The sequence below is a fragment of the Chiloscyllium punctatum genome, chromosome 41 (assembly GCF_047496795.1).
Source record: "Chiloscyllium punctatum isolate Juve2018m chromosome 41, sChiPun1.3, whole genome shotgun sequence".
Lineage (NCBI taxonomy): Eukaryota > Metazoa > Chordata > Chondrichthyes > Orectolobiformes > Hemiscylliidae > Chiloscyllium > Chiloscyllium punctatum.
Window position 1 is genome coordinate 10,854,117 of NC_092779.1, and position 21,320 is coordinate 10,875,436.

Genomic DNA, 21,320 nt, shown 5'->3' on the forward strand with positions numbered 1-21,320 from the left:
TTTCAGGTGTAATTCAGCCCTCATTAGGGAACTGGTTGGTTACAGCCTGTGCGTTAGTCTTTTCTCTTTTACTTTGAGAAAAAGGCTATGCTGACTGTGGCAGGGCTTAGCTGTCCTGTGGGTAGGCCTGGCCCTTGCTGGTGGACTCGGCCTCTGTAAAGACTGAACATCTGTGTGTGTGCTGGGAGGTGAGCATTTGCTGCATCCAGGTGTTCGGGAGTGGATGTTGCCTTCGGGAGTGGACTCTGCCTTTGCGAGTGGACCAAACCAACCCCTGTGAGTTAACTGCACCTTCACAATGTACTGTGTTCCTGTGAGTGGGGCTGGTTCTCTGTGGATAAACCAGGCCTCTATGGAGACTGAGCATCTGGGTATGTGCTGTGGGGTGTGAATTTGTTGCCTTCAGGAGTGGACTCTGCATACGGGAGTGGACTCTGACAATGCGTTCTACATATTGGAGTGGACTCTGCTCCTAGGAATGGACTCCGCATTCTGAAGAGAGCTATTTATGCTAATGGACTCTGTGTACCAGAAAGGACCCTGTTGGTTGGTAATTGATTCTGTCTTGTTACTTGTTGGGTTATCACCTGCACTGTCTTGTGTGTCCCTGTGTCTGGCAGGCCTCGCTGTGAACCGGAAGGCTCATAGCTTATCCCGAAAGCTGTCACCCTGACAGCTTGAGGGTGGGTAGGCCATCCAGTGAACCAGAAGGTGGGTAGGCTGCCCCAAAAGCTGGAGGGTGGGTAGGCCACCCCGATGCCAGTCACCCCGAGAGCCAGATGATGGGTAGGCCATTCTGAGCGCTGTCATCCTGGGGGGTTTAGGGAAGCAGAACGGGCTGTCCTAGAGGTGGTTGATAGGTGTGTCAGGGCAGACTGAGAGCCGGAAGGGGCATGGGGCGGATCAAGAGCTGGGAGGGGTATGGGGCAGGCTGCCTTAGAGTGGCTGAAAGGTGGAAGGGAATGGGTGGGTTGCTGGGTGGGGGGGGAGGGGGGTCTATATTCTATGCACCTTTTAAAAATCTAATTGGACTTTCTTCTATGTATTTATAAATGTTAGTGCTTTCTGATGACCGAAAGTGGGATTTGAAGGTTTGTCCTGATCTCCCTGAGAACTGGTTGAACGGTGGGGTTTAGGGCCTGGCTTTGCTGCTCCTCTCCCTGGTAAATTGCTGGTTCTCTGTATACAGGCTGTTAATGTTCATTGTTTTGTAAACTGTATTGTTTAATAAAATAAAACAAACGGGGATCTGCTTTGCATGTGTGAGCGTCTGCTCTTCCTTCTTGATAAGATATGGTGGGATTTGAAGGTTGTACAGTGGGGTTGGGGTTTGACTTTGCTGCCCCTTTTCCCTCTAAATTGCTGTTTCTTATAAACTGTTGCTCATTGTTCATTGTTAGCTGTTTGTTTGTATTTTGTACCATTTGATAAAATAAAGAAATTATAACCAGGGGATTTAGAATCCCTTCAGTTTAGGGGACTGACCCTGAGCTGGCTGGCTACAGCCATTATTACTGCGCACAAGTAAACAAAAAGTTGACTTGGTAGCAGCCTCAGTGCAGTTATTTCAAATGTAAATGATATGTTCACCTTCATAGTGAGAGTATTCAAGTACAGGAACAGGGATTTCTTGCTGCAATTGTACAGGACCTAGGAATGCCCACACATGAAGTACTGTGTGCAGTTTTGCTCTCCTCATCTGAGGAAGGATACTGAGGGAGTTTAAAGAAGGTTTTCCAGATTGATTCCTGTGATGGTAGGGCTGATATATGAAGAGAGACCAGATCAGTTAGGACTATATTCATTGGGATTTAGAAAGATGAAGGAGATCTCCCATAGAAACCTAGAAAATTCTAACGGAACTAGAGAAGGTAAATACAGGAAGAATGTTCCTGTTGACCTGGGAGTCTCAGACCAAGGGGTCACAGTCTCAAGGTACGGGGTAGGCCATTTAAGACTGAGATGAGGAGAAATGTCTTCACCCAGAGGGCGGTGAGCCTGTGGAATATTCTGCCACAGAAAGTACTTGAGGCCGAAGCATTGAACATTTTCAAAACCGAGTTAGATGTAGTTCTTCGAGCTAAAGGAATCAAAGGTCTTGGGTGAAAATAGGAAAAAAGGGACTGACTTGGATGATCAGCCATGATCATATTGAATGTTGGAGCCTGGCTCAAAGGGCTGAATGACCTACTCCTCTCCTATTTTCTATGATACTATGTTTCTGATGTTAAGCATTCATGTTCCTGTTAAGTATATAAAATCATTGGTTCCATAAACGGAACAAGGGGCCTGTTAAATCTGATCTGAAATGTGAACTCTGTTTCTCTCACCATAGATGCTGCCTGACCTGCTGAGTGTTTCCAGTATTTTCCGATTTCCAGTGTGACTTTGCTCCCAGGTCAGGATTTAGTGGATGTGCAAATTGAATTTCTGGTTCTGTTCTTGTCTCAAATATTCTCAGGGTGGAGACCTGCAATGTAGAATTGACGAGTATAGACAAAGGGACTGGACCTTCACTGAAAACCAGGTCATCGAGTGGTTCATTCAGTTACTGCTGGGAGCCCAGTACATGCATGAAAGGTATCGTCTCTATTTGTTTTTCATCTGAAGCAATTTTGCGGCCATTAACGCTGTCATTTTTCATTCAGCATTGCCTTTTAGGGACAGCCATTTCAGAAAGTGTGCCTTTTAGCCATGTGTACAGAATTAAAATTTGTTAGATTTAATCTGTCAAAATCCTCATTTCATGTTATGGCAAATAGATGGCCCTGAAATCATGCTGTGAATACCTGGCATGGTTTTCTTCAACACACTTTCGTTAGCAGAAATGTGTGACCATTTATTTTAAAGAGATTAACAGGGCCATCACTATAATAGCTGAGAGATAAATGTGTTGTCTGCTTGTAGAAGGGAACTTAGAGCTATGTTGTTAGTACTCCAGTAGAGTTTGTTTATCTATTTACACAGTTGTCTGACCCTTGCTCAACTTTTGATGATATCTAGGTCAATCAAAGAAAAAATCTTGTATTTATAAAAAAAACCTTTGGTATTTTGGAAATGTAATCTCTGCTGCACTTTAGGAACCATGGCAACCAGTTTGCACACAGCAAGCTCCCACATAAAAAGCAATGTGATAATGACCGAGTTATCTGTTTTTTTGTGATGTTGATTGAAGGATAGAAAGAGGCCAGGACACCAGGGAGAACATTCCCAGTTTTTCTTGAAATGGTACCACAATGTTGGTGCATCTGCTAGTCGATGGGGTCTCAGTTTAACAACTGGCCTGAAAAGCAATGATAGCAACAGCGCAGCACTCTCTTCGTGGTGTGCCGAAGTAGGCAAAAGTGAAGACTGCAGTGTTCGCCTCAATATTTGAGTCCAGGACTCTAGAGGATTAGATTCCCTACTGTGTGGAAACAGGCCCTTCAGCCCAACCAGTCGACACCGACTGTCCAAAGAGTAACCCACCCAGACCCGTTTCCCTCTGACTAATGTACCTAACACTATGGGCAATTTAGCTTGACCAATTCAGGATCAGTTCCTGCGGATTGGAGGGTGGCTAATGTTGTCCCACTTTTTAAGAAAGGAGGGAGAGAGAAAACAGAGAATTATAGACCAGTTAGTCTGACCTCAGTGGTGGGAAAAATGCTGGAGTCAATTATAAAGGATGAAATTACGACACATCTGGATAGCAGTAACAGGATAGATCAGAGTCAGCATGGATTTATGCTTGACTATCTTCTGGAATTTTTTGAGGATGTAACTCTGAAGATGGACAAGGGAGATCCAGTGGATGTAGTATACCTGGACTTTTGGAAAGCCTTTGATAAAGTCCCACATAGGAGGTTAGTGAGCAAAATTATGGCACATGGTATTAGGGGCAAAATACTGACATAGATTGAAAATTGGTTGGCTGACAGGAAACAAAGAGTAGTGATAAACGGCTCCCTTTTGGAATGGCAGGCAGTGACCAGTGGTGTGCCGCAGCGATCTGTGCTGGGACCGCAGCTTTTTATAATGTACATTAATGATAGTACATAGATGAAGGTATTAAAAGTAATATTAGCAAATTTGCTAATGACTCAAAGCTGGGAGGCAGTGTGAATTGTGAGGAGGATGTTAGGAGAATACAGGGTGACCTGGACAGGGTAGGTGAGTGGACGGATGCATGGCAGATGCAGTTTAATGTGGATAAGTGTGTGGTTATCCACTGTGGTGGCAAGAACAGGAAGGCAGATTACTACCTAAATGGAGTCACGTTAGGTAAGGGGGCAGTACAACGAGATCTAGGTGTTCTTGTACATCAGTCAATGAAAGGAAACATGCAGGTACAGCAGACAGTGAAGAAATCTAATAGCATGCTGGCCTTCATAACAAGAGGAATTGAGTATAGAAGCAGAGAGGTCCTTCTGCAGCTGTACAGGGCCCTGGTGAGACCGCACCTGGAATATTGTGCTCAGTTTTGGTCTCCAAATTTGAGGAAAGACGTTCTGGGTATTGAGGGAGTGCAACGTAGGTTCACGAGGTCAATTCCCGGAATGGCAGGACTATCTTACACTGAAAGATTGGAGTGACTGGGCTTGTATACATTTGAGTTTAGAAGGCTGAGAGAGCATCTGATTGAGACGTATAAGATTATTAAAGGATTGGACACTCTGGAGGCAGGAAGCATGTTTCCGCTGATGGGTGAGTCCCGAACCAGAGGACACAGTTTAAAAATAAGGGGTAGGCCACTTAGAACAGAGTTGAGGAGAAACTTCTTCACCCAGAGAGTGGTGGGTGTATGGAATGCTCTGCCCCAGAAGGCTGTGGAGGCCAAGTCTCTGGATACTTTCAAAAAAGAGTAGGATAGAGCTCTTAAGGATAGTGGAATCAAGGGTTTTGGGGATAAGGTAGGAACAGGATACTGATTGAGGATGATCAGCATGAATGGTAGTGCTGGCTCGAAGGGCAGAATGGCCTACTCCTGCACCTATTGTCTAATTCACCTGACCCCTACATCTTTGGACTGTGGGAGGAAACCCACACAGACACAGGGAGAACATGCAAACTCCACACACACACCCAATTGCCTGAGGCTGGAATTGAACCTGGGACCCTGGTGCTGTGAGGCAACAGTGCTAACCACTGAGCTACCATGAGGACTTGAGCTCTCAATCTCCTGACTCAAGCACTGACACATGGCTGACACTTATTTATTTGTCCAATCCCTCTTTGATGGTTCAGGGAGCATAGGAACAGGAGTAAGCCATTCAGCTCCTCAATGCAATTCTAATATTCAATTAGGTCTTGGCTGAAAGAAATCAGAAAATAAGACATTCCAGGGTATAGGTAGATCAGTTATGATTATTGTGACTCGCTCTCCATTTTTAAAAAATTTAGAACATAAAGAACAACTGTATTTTCTGTGTAATTCTGTATTTTGTCATTACTAATGCAGTTGTGTTGTAATGTTTTTCAATCATGAGGGAGAGACACATTCACTTCAAACACCTTGGCATATGTTTAACAGAAGAACTTCTAACTTGTGTTTACTTAGTGCTCCTGAGAATCAAACTTCCAGAGCAATGAAGGTTTGGGCATATAGACAAGTACATTTTGTAAGCATGAACAGAGAGTGGAGATGAGAAACATTTCATTTTTTGGATTGCTGTCAAAATGCCTTTTGCTTTCGTTAAAGAAAGCTCTTAGCAATGACAGCTGAATGTGGCTCTGATTTAGGCAATTATCCAATCACATCGACTGGAGAGCTGGTAGACTGCTGTTCCAAACAAGCAGATGAAGACATTTAATTGGGAAAAATAAGCATTTGTTCATTACAGCTTATGCAGTCATTGTTATAATCATCAAAAAAGCTTGCCACAATTTGAGCGGAAGCCTCTATTTATAGTTATTTCAGTATTTGAACATTTTTGTTGTGCTCCAGGAAGCTGGCTTCTTTCCCCCCCCTCCCCCCCATAAACCTGTGACACATCTGACTGTATGATTTTTTTGTTGTTAAACTTTGTAGAAGAATACTTCATAGAGATCTGAAAAGCAGCAACATCTTCTTGAAAAATAATCTCGTAAAAATAGGTAAGGATTGCTCAGATTTTCCCTGTTTCCCTGATTTTATTGAACATGTTAACATTAACTTTTGAGAGAGAACTGTGGCACATCTGCATTTCTGCATCTAATGTAGGCATCCATCATGCCAATAAAACAAGCTCTAGTTAATTATCTGCCAAAATTGTTGTGTCTCTAGAGTTTGACTTCCTTCTTCACTGACACAACTTGCTTTACTTTTGGCTACAGCATTTTATGGCAGCTTATCATTTTATCATTTGCACACATTCTGTGCTTAAGAATTGGCCCTGAAACTTTTCATAGCTACATACATGAAATTCCGCTATATATATCGTGCTTTGCTAACCTTAACAATTTATGGGTGAATAGGTTTGGCATAATTTCTATCTTCCTAGTTAACCCAACGTGCTCTCAAATCTTTTTCTTTGATGAATCAGCAGCCAAATAACAAGGGCATGCTTGTAGTAAATTGCATCAAATAAATTGAGAGAACTGTAGGCAACCTAAGAGAATTCTTTATCTTACAGTAACCTGGAAATGAATGGATTCAGAAATTTTTTATTTAACACTAAAACAAAATACTGTGGATGATGGGGAAGCTGAAATAATGCTGGGAATACTCAGCATTGGGAATGAGGCAAGCTAAATTGCAGTGAGCCAGCACTGGCTTGATAAGTGAGTGCTTTTTGTGTTACAAGCATTTTATCATTCTGCGATAGTTCAGATGCCTTCTGAGGAGAGAGAGAGAGAGAGACAGATTGATGACTTTTTGTCAGAACTGATTTTAAAACATTGATCCTGTTTCTCCCTTCATAAGATGCTGCCAGACCTGTTGAGATTTTCCAGCAATATCTGTGCTTACGATCTATTACATTCATTTCTATTTCCTTCTGCACTTTGAGATTAAAGCTGAATTGGCATTTGAATGGCAGTGAGTGGGACACCCTATATACGATCAGGTTATTTGTGTTCTTTATAGGAGTTGAAGTTTATAGGAGTTAATAAATTTGGCACCTCACTGAAAAAAAGTGACGTTTTTATCAGGCTTGATTTCTCTTTCAGACAAAGAAGCAAGCAACAACATTTGTTGATAATGTAAAATGTTCAAAAACACAGTAACAAGTGCATAATCAGTTCAATCTATTACCTGTTAAGTCCTACTCTGCCTCTCTCGCTCACACAGACTTGTCAGACTTCACCAGAACTAAAACGTTAATAGAGAATCTTTTAACTGGCTCAAAACTCAGCCACTTGCACAATAAAGTGGTCCAATGCTTGACTAGTAATTTAAATACTCAGACTTTGAGGGTATGGGGTCATGTCCCTGACATGTGAATGAGGTTAATAAATCTGGAGTATACATCTAGTATTAGTAATGGTGACTATGAAATGCCCATCTAGTTCACTAATGCCCTTCCTGGAAGGCAATCTAATGTTGTTACACACAGCCTACACGTGACTCCAGACCTACAGCAATGTGCTGGACCCTTAACCACCCTCAGACATAGCTGACTAAATCACTAAATTTGAAATAAAAATGACAAAGTGCAATACCCCTCGTCCGAAGCTGATGACCAGCTGAAATGTTAACTCTGTTCTTTCCTCCACAGCTGCTGCCAGACCTGCTGAGTATTCTCAAGGGCAATTAGGGATGGGCTTGCTACACCAGCAATGCGCATAATCCATGAAAGAATTATAAAAACTTGCTGAATATTTCCAGCATTTTCTGAATATCTCTCAGATTTCCTGCATCCGTAGAATTCTTCTTTCCTGCCAATTATATTTTTTTGACATGCTTCAAGTCAAAATCTTACAAACCATCCTAAAAAGTAACATCTTGTAATATGGTTAGACTGAAACGTCCTGTGAGAGATTATCCAGATGGGTGAATGGCACCATCAACAGAGTCAGAGAGCTACAACACAGAAAAAGCCCCTTTGTTTCACCTTGTTAAAGGCAGTCACCTAACTAACTGAATCCCATCTTCCAGCACATGGCCCATAGCCTTGTATACCCTTCCTGAAGGGCTTATGCCCAAAACGTTGATTCTCCTGCTTCTCAGATGTCATCTGACCTGCTGTGCTTTTCCAGCACCACACACTCGACTCTTGCCATCACATAGAGTCATAGAGTCATAGAGATGTACAGCACGGAAACAGACCCTTTGATCCAACCTGTCCATGCCGACCAGATATCCCAACCCAATCTAGTCCCACCTGTCAGAACCCAGATCATATCCCTCCAAGCCCTTCCTATTCATATGGCCATCCAAATGCCTCTTAAATGTTGCAATCTTACTAGCCTCCACCACTTCCTCTGGCAGCTCATTCCATACACGTAACACTCGCTGTGTGAAAACGTTGCCCCTTAGGTCTCTTTTATATCTTCCCCCTCTCACCCTAAACCTATGCCCTCTAGTTCTGGACTCCCTGACCGCAGGGAAAAGACTTTATCTATTTACCCTATCCATGTCCCTCATAATTTTGTAAACCTCTATAAGGTCACCCCTCAGCCTCCGATGCTCCAGGGAAAACAGCCCCAGCCTGTTCAGCATCTCCCTATAGCTCAAATCCTCCAACCTTGGCAACATCCTTGTAGCCCTTTTCTGAACCCTTTCAAGACCCATACTTCTTAAATGTTATGAGGATTTCTTTCCTCTACCACCCTTACAGACAGTGAGTTCCAGATGCCCACCAACCTCTGGGTGAAATTGTTTTCTCTCAGATCTCCTCTGAATGTCCTGCCCATCGCTTAAATCTACCCCCCCTCAGTCACTGATCCTTCCATCAACAGGGAACGTTTCTTCTTGTCCACCCTATCCATGCCCCTCTTGATTGTACACCTCTCAATCATGTCCTCTGTCAACTTCCTCTATTCTAAGGAAGACAACCCCAGTGAGTCCAATCTCTCTTTGTCATTGAAATTCTCCATCCCAGGCAACATCTTAGTGAACCCTCTAGATGCTGGAAATTTGAAATAGAAAATGCAAAATAGTACCCCCTCTGATCACTTGCTAAACGGTTAACTCTTTTTCTCCTTCCATGGCTGTTGCCTGACCTGCTGGATATTCTCTGCATTTTAAAATCAGAAGAAATAGGAGCAGGAGTGGGCCATTCAGCCCTTTGAGCCTATCCCACTATTCTGTATGATCATGGCTGATCTGATTGTGGCCTGCCTCCATTTTCCTCTCTGTCCATGCCCAACCCCACCATGACCCTTGACTTCGTTCTCCATCTAAAACTCGTCTAACTCAACCTTGAATATATTCAATGACTCAACCTTTACCATCCTCCTCAGAGAAATCCAAGAGTTACTGACCCCCAGAAAATAAACTTTTCCCTCATGAATGGTAGACCCCTTAATTTTGAAACTGTGTTCCCTCGTCCTCCATGGGGTGAGACATCCTGTCAAGCACCTGCCCTGTCAAGCCTTTTCGGAATCTTATACATTTTTAAAAGGTCACCTCTTCTCATTCTAAATTCCGATGAGTATCGGCCGAACTTGCTCAGCCTTCCTTTGCAACACGTCTCCTTCATTTCAAGAATCAGTCAAGTAAACCTTCTCTGATCTATCCCAATGCAGATATATCCTTCCTTCTGTAAGGAGATGAAAACCATACATGGATAAACCACAAGATGTAGTAGGAGAGGTGGGACATTCGGCTCATCAAATCAACTCCATCATTCATGACTGATCTGATAATCCCCAACTCAACTTATTTGCCTTTTCCCCACAGCTGTTGATTCCCCGGCTGACTGATTTAAAATCTGTCCAGCTCAGCCTCGAATATATAGTGACCCATCCTCGAGAGCCCTCTGCAGTAAAGAATTCCACAGATACACTACATTCGGAGAGAAAAACATTCTCCTTATCTCTGTCTTAAATGGGTGACCCCTTGCTCTGAGATTTTGCCCTCTGGCCTTAGACACTCCCACAAGGGGAAGTTAACTTTTCCACAGTCAGTTTTCTGTTTTATTTTCTAATTAACTTTTGTGGAAGCTTGCTGTTGACAACTTTACCATTGCACTGTTGTAGTCAAACTATTTTACAAGATAACTGAGACACAGATTGCCCCTTGTGATGCCAGTGAGTGTGTGCTCAAGGGTGATTATTAAATCCTTTTTCTCACCTATTTCTCTCAAGTGTCAGTCTCTGGTGTATGAATTTGGCAGAGGACTGTCTCGCTGAAAATCCAGAGAATGAAACTTCCAATATGTCTGTTCTCCTTCATTTATATCAGTGCTAAGACTTCACTATATATTTCTAAACCAGGCTGCAACTTCTTGGACATAAAGCATTTTCTCTCTTTTTTTAAATAAAGGAGACTTTGGAGTTTCTCGCCTCCTGATGGGCTCATGTGACCTGGCAACAACTTTCACTGGAACACCTTACTATATGAGTCCAGAGGTCCTCAGTCACCAGGGTTACAATTCCAAGTCTGACATATGGTGAGTGGGTAGTTGGTGTGTACTGATGGAATTAGTTTCCAGGCTGGCAGGATTTGACAATGTATGTCTACATTTACATTAGTCCTACTTTAATTTAGCCTATCATTTCACTGAGATTAACCTGGCGAAGGAAGGTTCATTTATTTTGTTAACCTGTTCACAAACCATTCCTTGTTCAACAGGGACTCTATCTTGAGGGTCAGGTGAAGGCTGGTTTCTTGTCTGAAATTGTATGTTAGAGGTATGTAAGGATCTCCAGGCAATTCAGCCCCTACACTTTGTCTTGAGACACTCTTGATCTTTTCCCTGCTCACAATGACAAGTCTTTAACTAGAAACTCAATGCATTACACCATTCTGTAGACACATATGTCAGGGCTTCAAAATGCTGCATCTCCCTCCCAACTGGAGTGGTTAGTGCATTAAAGGTACATTATATAGCATTATCACTTTGGAATTTTAACCTTGAATTGTAATAAGATAGATAAGTGGTTTCAGTTCTGAGAAGTCTTTTTTTTTTAAGAAGTCATAAATTCATTTTGGAACAGTGAACTAGTGATGTAAAATATAGCATTTCCAAGAAGGCATGCAACTTCTGTTAGGGTACCCAGCAGGATATCTGTGGTGTTAATTGAGGAAGTGTTTAGATAGTTGAAATTTTGTGACATTTGGAGAGAACAGACCAGAAGAAGGTTAGGTTAGAATAATGTTGAAGTTCAGAACAGTTTCATGCTGACAGAAGGGTTTTAGTTTGTAAATCTCCAAGCCATGAGAGATTATGTAGAGGTTTTCAAGCTGTGGGGGACCTGTTAGAAGTTTATAAAATTATGAGCGAATGGATAGGATGGATGGTCATACAGTAATAGTCATACAGCACAGAATCTGACCCTTCAGCCCAATTCGTCCATGTCGATTAAGGTTCTTAAACTGAACTCCTCCCATTTGCCTGCGTTTGGCCCACATACCTCTAAACCTTTCTTATCCATGTACCAGTCCAAATATCTTTTAAATTTTGCAATTGTACCCGCCTCTACCATTTTCTCCGGCAGTTCATTCCATATGTGCACCACCCTCTACGTGAAAAAATTGCCCCTCAGGTCCCTTTGAAATCTTTTCCCTCTTACCTTTAAACCAAAGGGTCAAAGGGCCTGTTCCTGTGATGTACTGTTTTGTAATCTATGTTCTGTGTTCTGTCAAAACTGAAAGTAGGTTAGGTCATTAGAACCAGAAATACGTGTTTATCCCATTATGACTCAAGAGTCAGTTAAGTAAAAAATACAGTTAAGTTGAAGTGACCCTTCACTGGGATTCATTATCTGTAAAGGATATTGCTGGGAAATAGGTTGAAATATTGTTTAATAAAAGTAAAATGCACTGGATGCTAGAAATCTGACTTAAAACAGAAACACAGCAAGTCTGGCGGCATCTGTGGTGGAGAAGGGAACAGTTAATGTTTTGAGTCAGATATGACTGTTCTTCTGAACTGAAGGAGGGCTGAAAATGATGGTTTTATGGTGTTGGCAAAGTGGAAGGATGAGGGAAGGGGCCAGAAGCAAAAGACACAGGGTAGGGAATGTCTAAGCAAAATGGAGGACAGTATTCATGCTCTGAAGTGGTTCAGCTCAATGTTGAGACCTGAAGGCTGTAAAGCAAAAGTTTGCATTGCAGTTTCTGTTAAAATCTTTCTCTACTGTCATATATATCTTTATTTGTTTGTTCTTTTCATGTAATAAACTTGTGCTCTTTTTTTTAAAGAACAATGGCTGCCTTGTGTGAATATGCTCAGTGACTAAGCACCACAGTTAGCAGCTACACAAATTAACCTTATGGTCTATCAAGCCAGTTTACATTCTGGTATCTAACTTGTCCAATATTACGATCAGTTGTGAATCATAATAACATTAGCTCTCTAATATTAGGAAGACTAAAGCTATTGTCCTTGGGCCCCCACAAAACATTCTGCAACTATGTCATTAATTCCATTTTCTCCCCTTGTCTTGTTGAAGGTTATATTGTAGCCTCACTTAGGCATCACCTCTGGAAAACATTACTGTGTAAGGCAGTTAGGACATGAAAGGGTTGACTGATATTGCGATATAAGCTCCGCCTATCAGGGTATAAAGGATTGTCTCTAGGAGGAGGTAACCAGCACTGTGTGAGAATCTTTCAGCAGTAGTAATGGAAGCTGACTCTTAAGTTGAGTCTGATGTCTCACAAGATACAGTTGTGTTTCTTTGATGTAATGCAATTGGCCATTAAGTACTATGTAATAAACCTGATCATCATGTTTGAGCCTATGTGTGGCTGTCCTTTCCCACATCTGTAGTTTAGACTAATACCAGCTAATACCAACTACAATTGGTGGTGGTGAAGTTCACAAAGTTTCTCAGTCCCAGCATTATAATAATAACGATCCATAGTGTTTTCCCAACCTGAAAAGTACAACCTCCTGTGTTCATCTCCTAAGTACTCATCTCCATTAATTTCTGAAAATCTCTCTCAACATTCCCATCATGTTGATTCTGGCTGTGAGCTCTCCAGTATTCTCTTTCCTAACTTCACCACACTGTTGTCTGCAAACCCGACAACACTTCCTGAACCATTCTGCCCATTTATCTCTGTCTGTCTCTCCTTAGCAACCACCTCTTTCACCAGTTCCTAAGTCAACTTTCCAAAGGTCTTCAATCCTCAGCAGACAGTAGTACAACTTGAGGGACAGGGCTGCTAGTCAGTCAAGGTGATGGGTTTGTGATGTTCAGAAGGGACTTCTAGCTTTGTAACTCAGCGACAGTAAGGGAACAGTGATTGGGGAAGGGGTCAAGTGAGGCTGCTGTGGGACTTGCAATGGATCTTGCAGTTGGTGGTGTCTGCTGCCCTGGGGATTGTTGGAGGGGGACACAAGGGAAGTCGAAAGTTTCAAAGGTGTTGGCAAAGGTGCATCACTGCTCTGAGCTCATCCAGACTTTGTACCTGGCGCACTGTGTGCATTTTTGGCTTGCTTATCTGAGGAAGGATGTTCTGGCTCTGGAGGAGTTGCAAAGAAGGATTTCTACACTGATTCCTAAGATGGCAGGATAGACATACAAAGAGATACTGGATTGGTTAGGACTATATTTACCAGGGTTTAGAAGAATCGGAGGAGAGGTGTGTGGTGAATTGCTCTCATAGAAAATTCCAATAGGATTAGACAGGGTAAACCATCACAGGAAGGATGTTCCTGATGATCAGGCAGCCCAGAACCAGCCGTCACAATCTGAGGTTATGGGGTAGTCCACTTCAGGAAATGAGAAGAACCATCTTCACCCAGAGAGTGGGGAGCGTGTGGAATTCTCTGCTAAAGAAAGCAGTTATGGCCAAAACACTGAATGTTTTCAAGAAGGAGTTAGATATAGTTTTTGGGGCTAAAGGGATCAAAGGGTATGGGGAGAAAACGAGAACAGGGACTGAGTTAAATGGTGAGGCATGATCATATTCAATAGAGGAGCTGGCTTGAAGGGCCGAACGCCCTACTCCAGCTGCTTTTTCAATATTTCTGTGTCTTTTGTCTTAGTGTTACCTATCTGTAAAATGAAAGCAAAACTCATTGCAAAACCGTTTTAGCATCACTATTTTGAGCTTAAATTGTTTGGCACTCTATTTACTACTTTTCAGTGTAATGAATTGAGGAATTATAAAGTGCTTTCACATTGCAAGAGAAGTTCTGCCCCTTTTCATCCTCCCCTCTTGTTCTCATTTCACCCGTTACATATTTCTATATAGTTTTTATGAAACTACTCCCACTACTGTTTCTTATGTTTTATAAAATGCAGATTGGAATGAATCCAAATGTCTGGTTCCTGACTCTGTTTTGAAATTCCAGCTGCAGAATCTCTGGGTCATGAGCCTGTGCGTTGAATTACCTGTGCGTAACATTCCCACTGTGCATCTGCTCCCACACCAATATGTGTACACAGCAAGCTCTCACAAGCAGCACTGAGATACCATGCAGATAATCCAGTCTTAGTCAGGATGGCTGTGGACTAAATATCAACAGGAATCTCTCTCTCTTGCTCGCCCTGTGAAAGTGCCAGTAATGGTTCTTGTATACCTACCTGAGACAGCAGGTAATGTCTTTGCTTGCTGTTCTCTTGTTCATTTTTCATCAATGAGGCATTTTATCCTCATCAGATATATAAATGCAAACTATTGTCCTGCAGTAAATTTGTAATTGACATGGACATTAATCCATTCATCTGCTTGGAATGCGAGAACTAATTAATAGGATGCACTTTGAATTCAGTGTAATGCAATTAAACAATTAGATACAATTTATATAAACAGGATAGAATATGCATCTGTTGTAACCTTAGTTCCTTGGGAATGTTAGTAGATCAGTGAATGGGTTAAGACAACCAGAACAAATCCCTCATTACATAAATATTATGGATTGCATCGTTTGCACAGAGCTCTGTGCAACAGTTACAATTGTAGTTGATATCAGTTCTTCCTGAGACTTGCTTCATGCTTTAATGAGTTGCAAAGCCTTGGGATTCTGGCTCCGTTAGTGAATTGTGAGGACGACACAAGTAATTGCAAATGGCTCTAGATAAGTGAAGTGATATGCGGGTAAAATGTTGGGGTTTAATGTGAGAAACTGAATTTATCCTCTACAGCAGGAAGAATAGAAAAGCTGCTTATTATTTAAATGGAGGTGGACTGCAGAATGCTGCTGTAGATAGGGATCTGCGTGTTTTTGTACATGAATCACAAAATATCAGCATGTATGGACAGCAAGTTATAAAGTTATAATGAGTTATAAAGAAAGGCTGGAACTTTTTTCACTGGAGTGTACGAGGTTGAGAGGTGACCTTATAGAAGTCTATAAAATCATGAGGGGTATGGATAGAGTTAATGGTAGGTGTCTTTTCCTTCGGGTGAAGGATTTCAAGACTAGGGCTACATTTTTAAGGTAAGAGATTTAAAGACAAGAGGGGCAAGTTTTTTACACAGAGGGTGGTTCGCATATGGAATGAACTTCCTGAGGAAGTGGCAAATGTGGTACAATTGCAATGTTTAAATTACACTTGGATAAGTATATGAATAGGAAAAGTTGGGAGGGATTTGGGCTAAGAGCAGGCAAGTGGGTCTAGTTTAGTTTGGGATTATGTTCAGCATAGACAGATTGGGCCAAAGGGTCTACTTCCATGCTAATGATAGCAAAATGGAATGTTGACCTTTATTGCAAAGGATGGACTATAAAGGTAGGGAGGTCTTGCTATGCTATACAGGCATTAGGGAGGCCATACCTAGAATACTGTGTCCAATTTTCATTAACGTATGTAAGAAGAGACATACTTTCTTTTTAGAATCAGTTTAGAATGTGCTCGCTCAGCTGGGATGAAGGTATTGTCTGATCTTATAGAAACATGTATGATTCTGAGGGAATTTGACAGGGTAGATGCTGAGACGATGCTTTCCCGCACTGGAGTACCTAGAACTAAGAGGCAGTTTCAAGAAAACAAGTCTCCAATTGAAGGTGGAGATAAAGATGTATTTCTTTTCTCAGAGGAATGTTACCATTTTGAATTCTCTACCCCAGAGAGCAATGGTGGCTGTGTGATCAAAAATGTATAAAAGTAAGAAGGTTTCTTTTTAATATCAGAAAGTCAATTTGGAAGAGTGACTTGGACACATCAGTTCCAAGAAAAGGTATGATGACAGTCAAGTGTTTGGCAGAACCCCTGTAGTACAAAATGAATAAAATGTTTATATTATTGTGTTTATGATGAGCAGAGTAAGCACATTAAGGCATTAGTTTAGTTTTGATTTCAGAAACGAAGGTTCCCAGTTTTAGCTCAGAAGGTAGAAATAGTTTGTTTTAGCTGGGGAATCAAGTCAGTTCAGGGGAACCAGTCACCTCCGCAGAAATGGCTTCTAGTCTGAAGCTTCCAAACCAGGAGAGTTGGTAGAACTGAGAAAGTTGAGGCCATCTGAATTGTGAAAGCCTCCTGTCAGAAGGCCTGGAAAAGAACCATACAAAAAAATCTCAACAGTCCAAAAAGAAAAAAAGTTGTAAGATGTCAGTTCACTACAGGTGGCATGGTGGCTCAGTGGTTAGCACTGCTGCCTCACAGCACCAGGGTCCCAGGTTTGAGTCCAGCCTCAGGCGACTGTCTGTGTGGAGTTTGCATGTTCTCCCTGTGTCTGCATGGGTTTCTTCCAGGTGCTCCGGTTTCCTCTCACGGTCCAAAGATATGCAGGTCAGGTGAATTGGTCATGCTAAATTGCCCATAGTGTTAAGTGCATTAGTCAGAGGGAAATGGGTCTGGGAGGGTTACACTTCGGAGGGTCGGTGTGGACATGTTGGGCCGAAGGGCCTGTTTCCACACTGTAGAGGATCTGATCTAAAGTTGAGATAGAATTGATATTTCCCTGGGATTGAATCCCTGTTGGGCGAAGTTGGGAAACAGATTGAAATTTTGTGTTGGTATGTACCTCTAGTTTTGTTTGTTTTTTTTAACTTCTTTTGTGTAATAAACTTTGTTCTATTGTTAAAGAATACCTGCAGCCTCATGTGAACACATTCCAGTGACCAACTGCTGAATTGAAAAAAAATCTATCAAGCTAGGTTTCATTCTGGAATTTGACTAGAAAAACATTCACTCCCTCCACCATCAATGCTCAGTAGCAGCAGTATGTACTATCTACAAAATGCACAACAGAAATTAACCAAAGATCCTTTGTTAGCATCTTCTACACCCGCGGCTGCTACCACCTACTCAGTAAAACTCTGTAAAACTATGCAGAGGGCTCATCAATCTGACTCAACATTGGGAGACAGACGGACTTCACAACTGTTGTTAAAAAAGTTGAGTTATCTTGAGAACGTAATTTAAAAGAAGTTCTGGGATTTACATATCAAAGAACAGAAACCAGCATATCCCATTCTAAAAGATGAAAGATTTAATCTAAGATTGTTTAATGTATGACACTGGACTGGACTCCTTTGGGTATAAATTCTGTGATCTTATTCTTATAAGAATAAATTCTTATTCTTCCCAGCCACCTGATGGAGTGGCACTCCGAAAGCTAGTGCTTCCAAATAAACCTGTTGGACCATAACCTGGTGTTGTGTGACTTTTACCTTTATCCACCCCAGTCCAACACCAGCTCCTTCAGGTCATTGCTCCCATCTAGGTTGATAAGGGTAGCAAATACATGGGATCAACACCACTACCTGCGAGTTTCTATCCAAACTATGCGCCATCCTGACTTGGAAATGTAGCAGTGTTTCTTTTTCACTGTTGCTGGATTGGAATCCCAGAATTCCCTCTCGAATGGCATTCTGGGTCTGCCTATAGCACATGGACTGCAGTAGCTAGAGAAGGCAGCTTGCCACCACCTTCTGAAGGGATGGGCAATAAATGTTGCCCTAGCCAGTGTTGCCCACATCCCATGCGTGAATGGAAAAGTAACTTGTCCAGCATTACCTTCGCCTGGGATCATATCAGCAGGCTGACTGAGTAAATTCAAACCTGCGTTTGACAATTTTTTAGTTGACCAATTAGGTGGAGACAGGTAGAGGTGGAGGCAGGAAGAAAAGTAGCATTAAGACCACAATCAGAATACCCATGATTTCATTGAATATAGACTAGGCTCAAGGGGCTGAATAGCCTACTCCATCTCCTATTTCTTATGCAAAAATAAGGGAGTGTTCCCTGACTTTGATCACTCAAAATGGAAAGTTGTGCTGAGCATAAAAAAAATCAAGGAATCTTATCTGTTACATCCAACTCATAAACAGCTAGAAATAAAAGTGAAGACAGGAAACAAAGCAAGTCCTTTTTGTGACTAGTATGTGCAAATATGTTTAAATTATTCCATTCAAATCAAATTGATAAAAGATTCCAATATTACTAGTTAATATTTAATCATTTTACATGAATATTACTTTCTGACTCAGAAAACGAAATGCAATAAAGTCTTTATATTTTATTTCTTTTTCAAGATGTAGGGACAGATGCATTTGCTATTTTCTCCATGAATTGTATATTAAAAAAAGTGTTGGATATATTTTCATATAGCTAGCATTTTTTTTAAAGGTGGTTCAGCAGCATTTCTACCTTTTAAAAAATAATGTTCCAGTATTCAGACTGTACTCATTTGCAACCTGACAATGCTGGACAGTAACCTGCATGGATTGACTCAGTATTGGGCTTGAATGGTCCTGCTCTCTCTCTCTCTCTCTCCATGTTCCTGTGCTCCTGAATAGGTAAACTGCAGAAAGCAAAACAGGCACACTCACCTCCCTGAAATTCGTAAGTAAATACTTATTTTCTGAAAGGCATATTTAAAACAATTATACAGTAATATAATTTAGATTGGAGTCTGATTATCCTTTTTAACATAAAAAACTGGGCACGGATATTCTGGTATTGAAGAATCCAACAGACATTTAATACGACCAAATATCATGTACAGGCATTGCATTCCTCAGGCATATAAGTGTCTGGGCTAATATTGGGTCATTAGTTCCAGCAAAGAAGAATGTTTTCAAAAGCACTTCACGTGATTGTAGAGTAATATGGAGCTTGAGAATTTTATATCAATATGTCCTATACCATGATACAATGGCAGTCATGAGCATGTCTCTAAAATGCATACATTGGTTACTGACAATGGGACTGCATGAAAGCTCAGGACAGAGGGAGTTAATCACCTGTTGGAGACATGTGTTTTCTCTACCTCTTATCAGCAACAGTTCATATATCTAAGAGCTCATGTAACCTTAATGTAGTTGCTAAGATGTAACAAGTGCATCCTTGTTAGCTAAGTCAGCAGTCTCTTTTGCTGAGATGTATTCGTGGTCCATCCTCCAGCTCAGACTAATGCACAGCCCCTTAGACCCAATGTAGGAAGGCAGAATGGTGTCAGCACTCTAACCCAACCACAAAGTAGGTGGTATCCAGGCATGACAGCAAGGTGACAATGATGGCTTTCCCATCCCGGTTATAACCATTTGGATTATGGTTCTGGCTCTGGGATTTTTTTGTGGATGTGGTTCTGCTTCCTGTTCTGTAATTGAAGGCATCTACCCAGGTAACAGCCAACTGCTGAGGACCCTATCACTCCTGCTGCTTCGGCCTCTTCCTCTGGGTCATTACAGGTACCTCAAAGTGAGGTCAGTCTGTTTTTAAAGCGTCCTATAATACACGCTCACATGATAACGTTACATACCAGATGGGAATTTGTGACGAGATGGATGCAAGCTGTCAACTTTTTGTTTTTGACGTGAGTAAGATATTTTTTGCCGTATTTTCTATAGGTGGCCTGGCATGAATCATAGTTTTCAAGGTATCTGCTTCCAGAGTTGTTGGCAAACTTTCCTTTCAGAAAGATCTAATATGGTTTTTCACTTACTGTTAACAAAAATTCTTTTGAGTAATAAAATGCAGTGTGAGTGAGCATTACACACGACCTGATCACAAAGCTGTCTATTATCACATTGTGGGCTGATTTTAATTTAATTTTGTTTTATCTTTGGTTAAGCAGCAACTGAATATTTGTTTTGTATTTGCAGGAGTTTTATTCAAATGTTACTTGACATTTATGTTGTAGAAACAGGTGATTTGGCCCAACTGACTGTATTCTCTACCCAAGCCTTTTCCCAGCTTTAGTCATCCAATCTCATTGATTTATCCAGCAACGTTTCTCCTCTCACTCACCTGTTTATTCAGGTTCTTCTTAAATGCCACAGCAAAAAAAAAGTTGGATGCTGGAAATCAGGAAAGTAAACAGAGTGCGAGGAACGGCTAGTGAGTCTAGCAGCACCTGTGAAAGTTGATGCTTTAGATCAATGGCATTTCATCAGAACTGAGTTCAAAATGACAGATAGCAGACCTGAAACATCAACTCCATTTCTCTTTGCGGAGATGTTGTCAACCTGCCGAGCAGTCCCACAGTTTACTCCCTCAATTGCATCCACACACGGTTTGCCATGGGTTTTGTGCAGCTCATTTTTGTGTTTCATAGCTTTATACACCTGCAAGGATATCATTTCAAAGAAAAATAAAACTAAGAAAGGCTTGCGTTTATATAGAACTGTTCGTGGCAGTTGCACATTGCAAAGTGCTTTGTGGCTATGAAATACTTTTTGAAGCATTGTTCCTGTTGCAATATGACAGCCAATCAGTTTGCAGCAAGCTCCCATGAGTAACAATGTGATAATGACCAGATAGTTCACTCTCTTGTGATGCCACTTGAGGGATAAAGATTGAACTGGAGTGCGGTGATTGGAGTCATAAATTGTGGGTCTGGAAAAGCACAGCTGGTCAGGCAGCATCCGAGGAGCAGGAGAGTCGACATTTCGGGCATAAGCCCTTCGAACCAGGGCCAGGTTGATCTTGTTGATTATGAGATCCTTGACTGGGGTTGTTAACCTCTCCCAACCGGGGAGCCCTGGCTGATAGCTATATGCAGGAGATTCCGATAGTCTCCTCACTCTAGGGACTGGCTTTGAGCTAGCTGGTCAGAGCCCAAGTAGGTACATAAAGGGTGACTTGGTGATGGGATACCAGCCTCTGTGCAGTTAATTGGGGACAACTCCACTGCTCTGCTTCAGAATAGAGCCATAGGCTCATGCACCCAAACAGTCAGATGGGCACTCAGTTTATCCAAGGACCAGCACTTCTGGCAGTGCAGCATTTTCTCTTAGTTCTGCACTGGAAGATCACATTTACATCATTTATCTTAAGTGGTGGGGGCTCGATGGGCTGAATGGTTGTGTAACATGATTCCATAAAATCATCCTTTAATCTGCTGTTTTAAC

The 21,320-nt window shown here is 41.7% G+C and overlaps 1 protein-coding gene across 1 annotated transcript in view; it reads left to right on the forward strand.

The window, feature by feature from the left end:
• The window catches only part of nek11 (NIMA-related kinase 11), a 286,065-nt gene that overhangs the window by 97,533 nt on the left and 167,212 nt on the right, over nt 1-21,320 (forward strand). Inside the window, exons 4-6 of the mRNA XM_072560362.1 lie at nt 2,462-2,580; nt 6,011-6,075; nt 10,388-10,514. Coding sequence (XP_072416463.1) covers nt 2,462-2,580; nt 6,011-6,075; nt 10,388-10,514 — 311 coding nt within the window. The remainder of the gene's footprint in view (nt 1-2,461; nt 2,581-6,010; nt 6,076-10,387; nt 10,515-21,320) is intronic.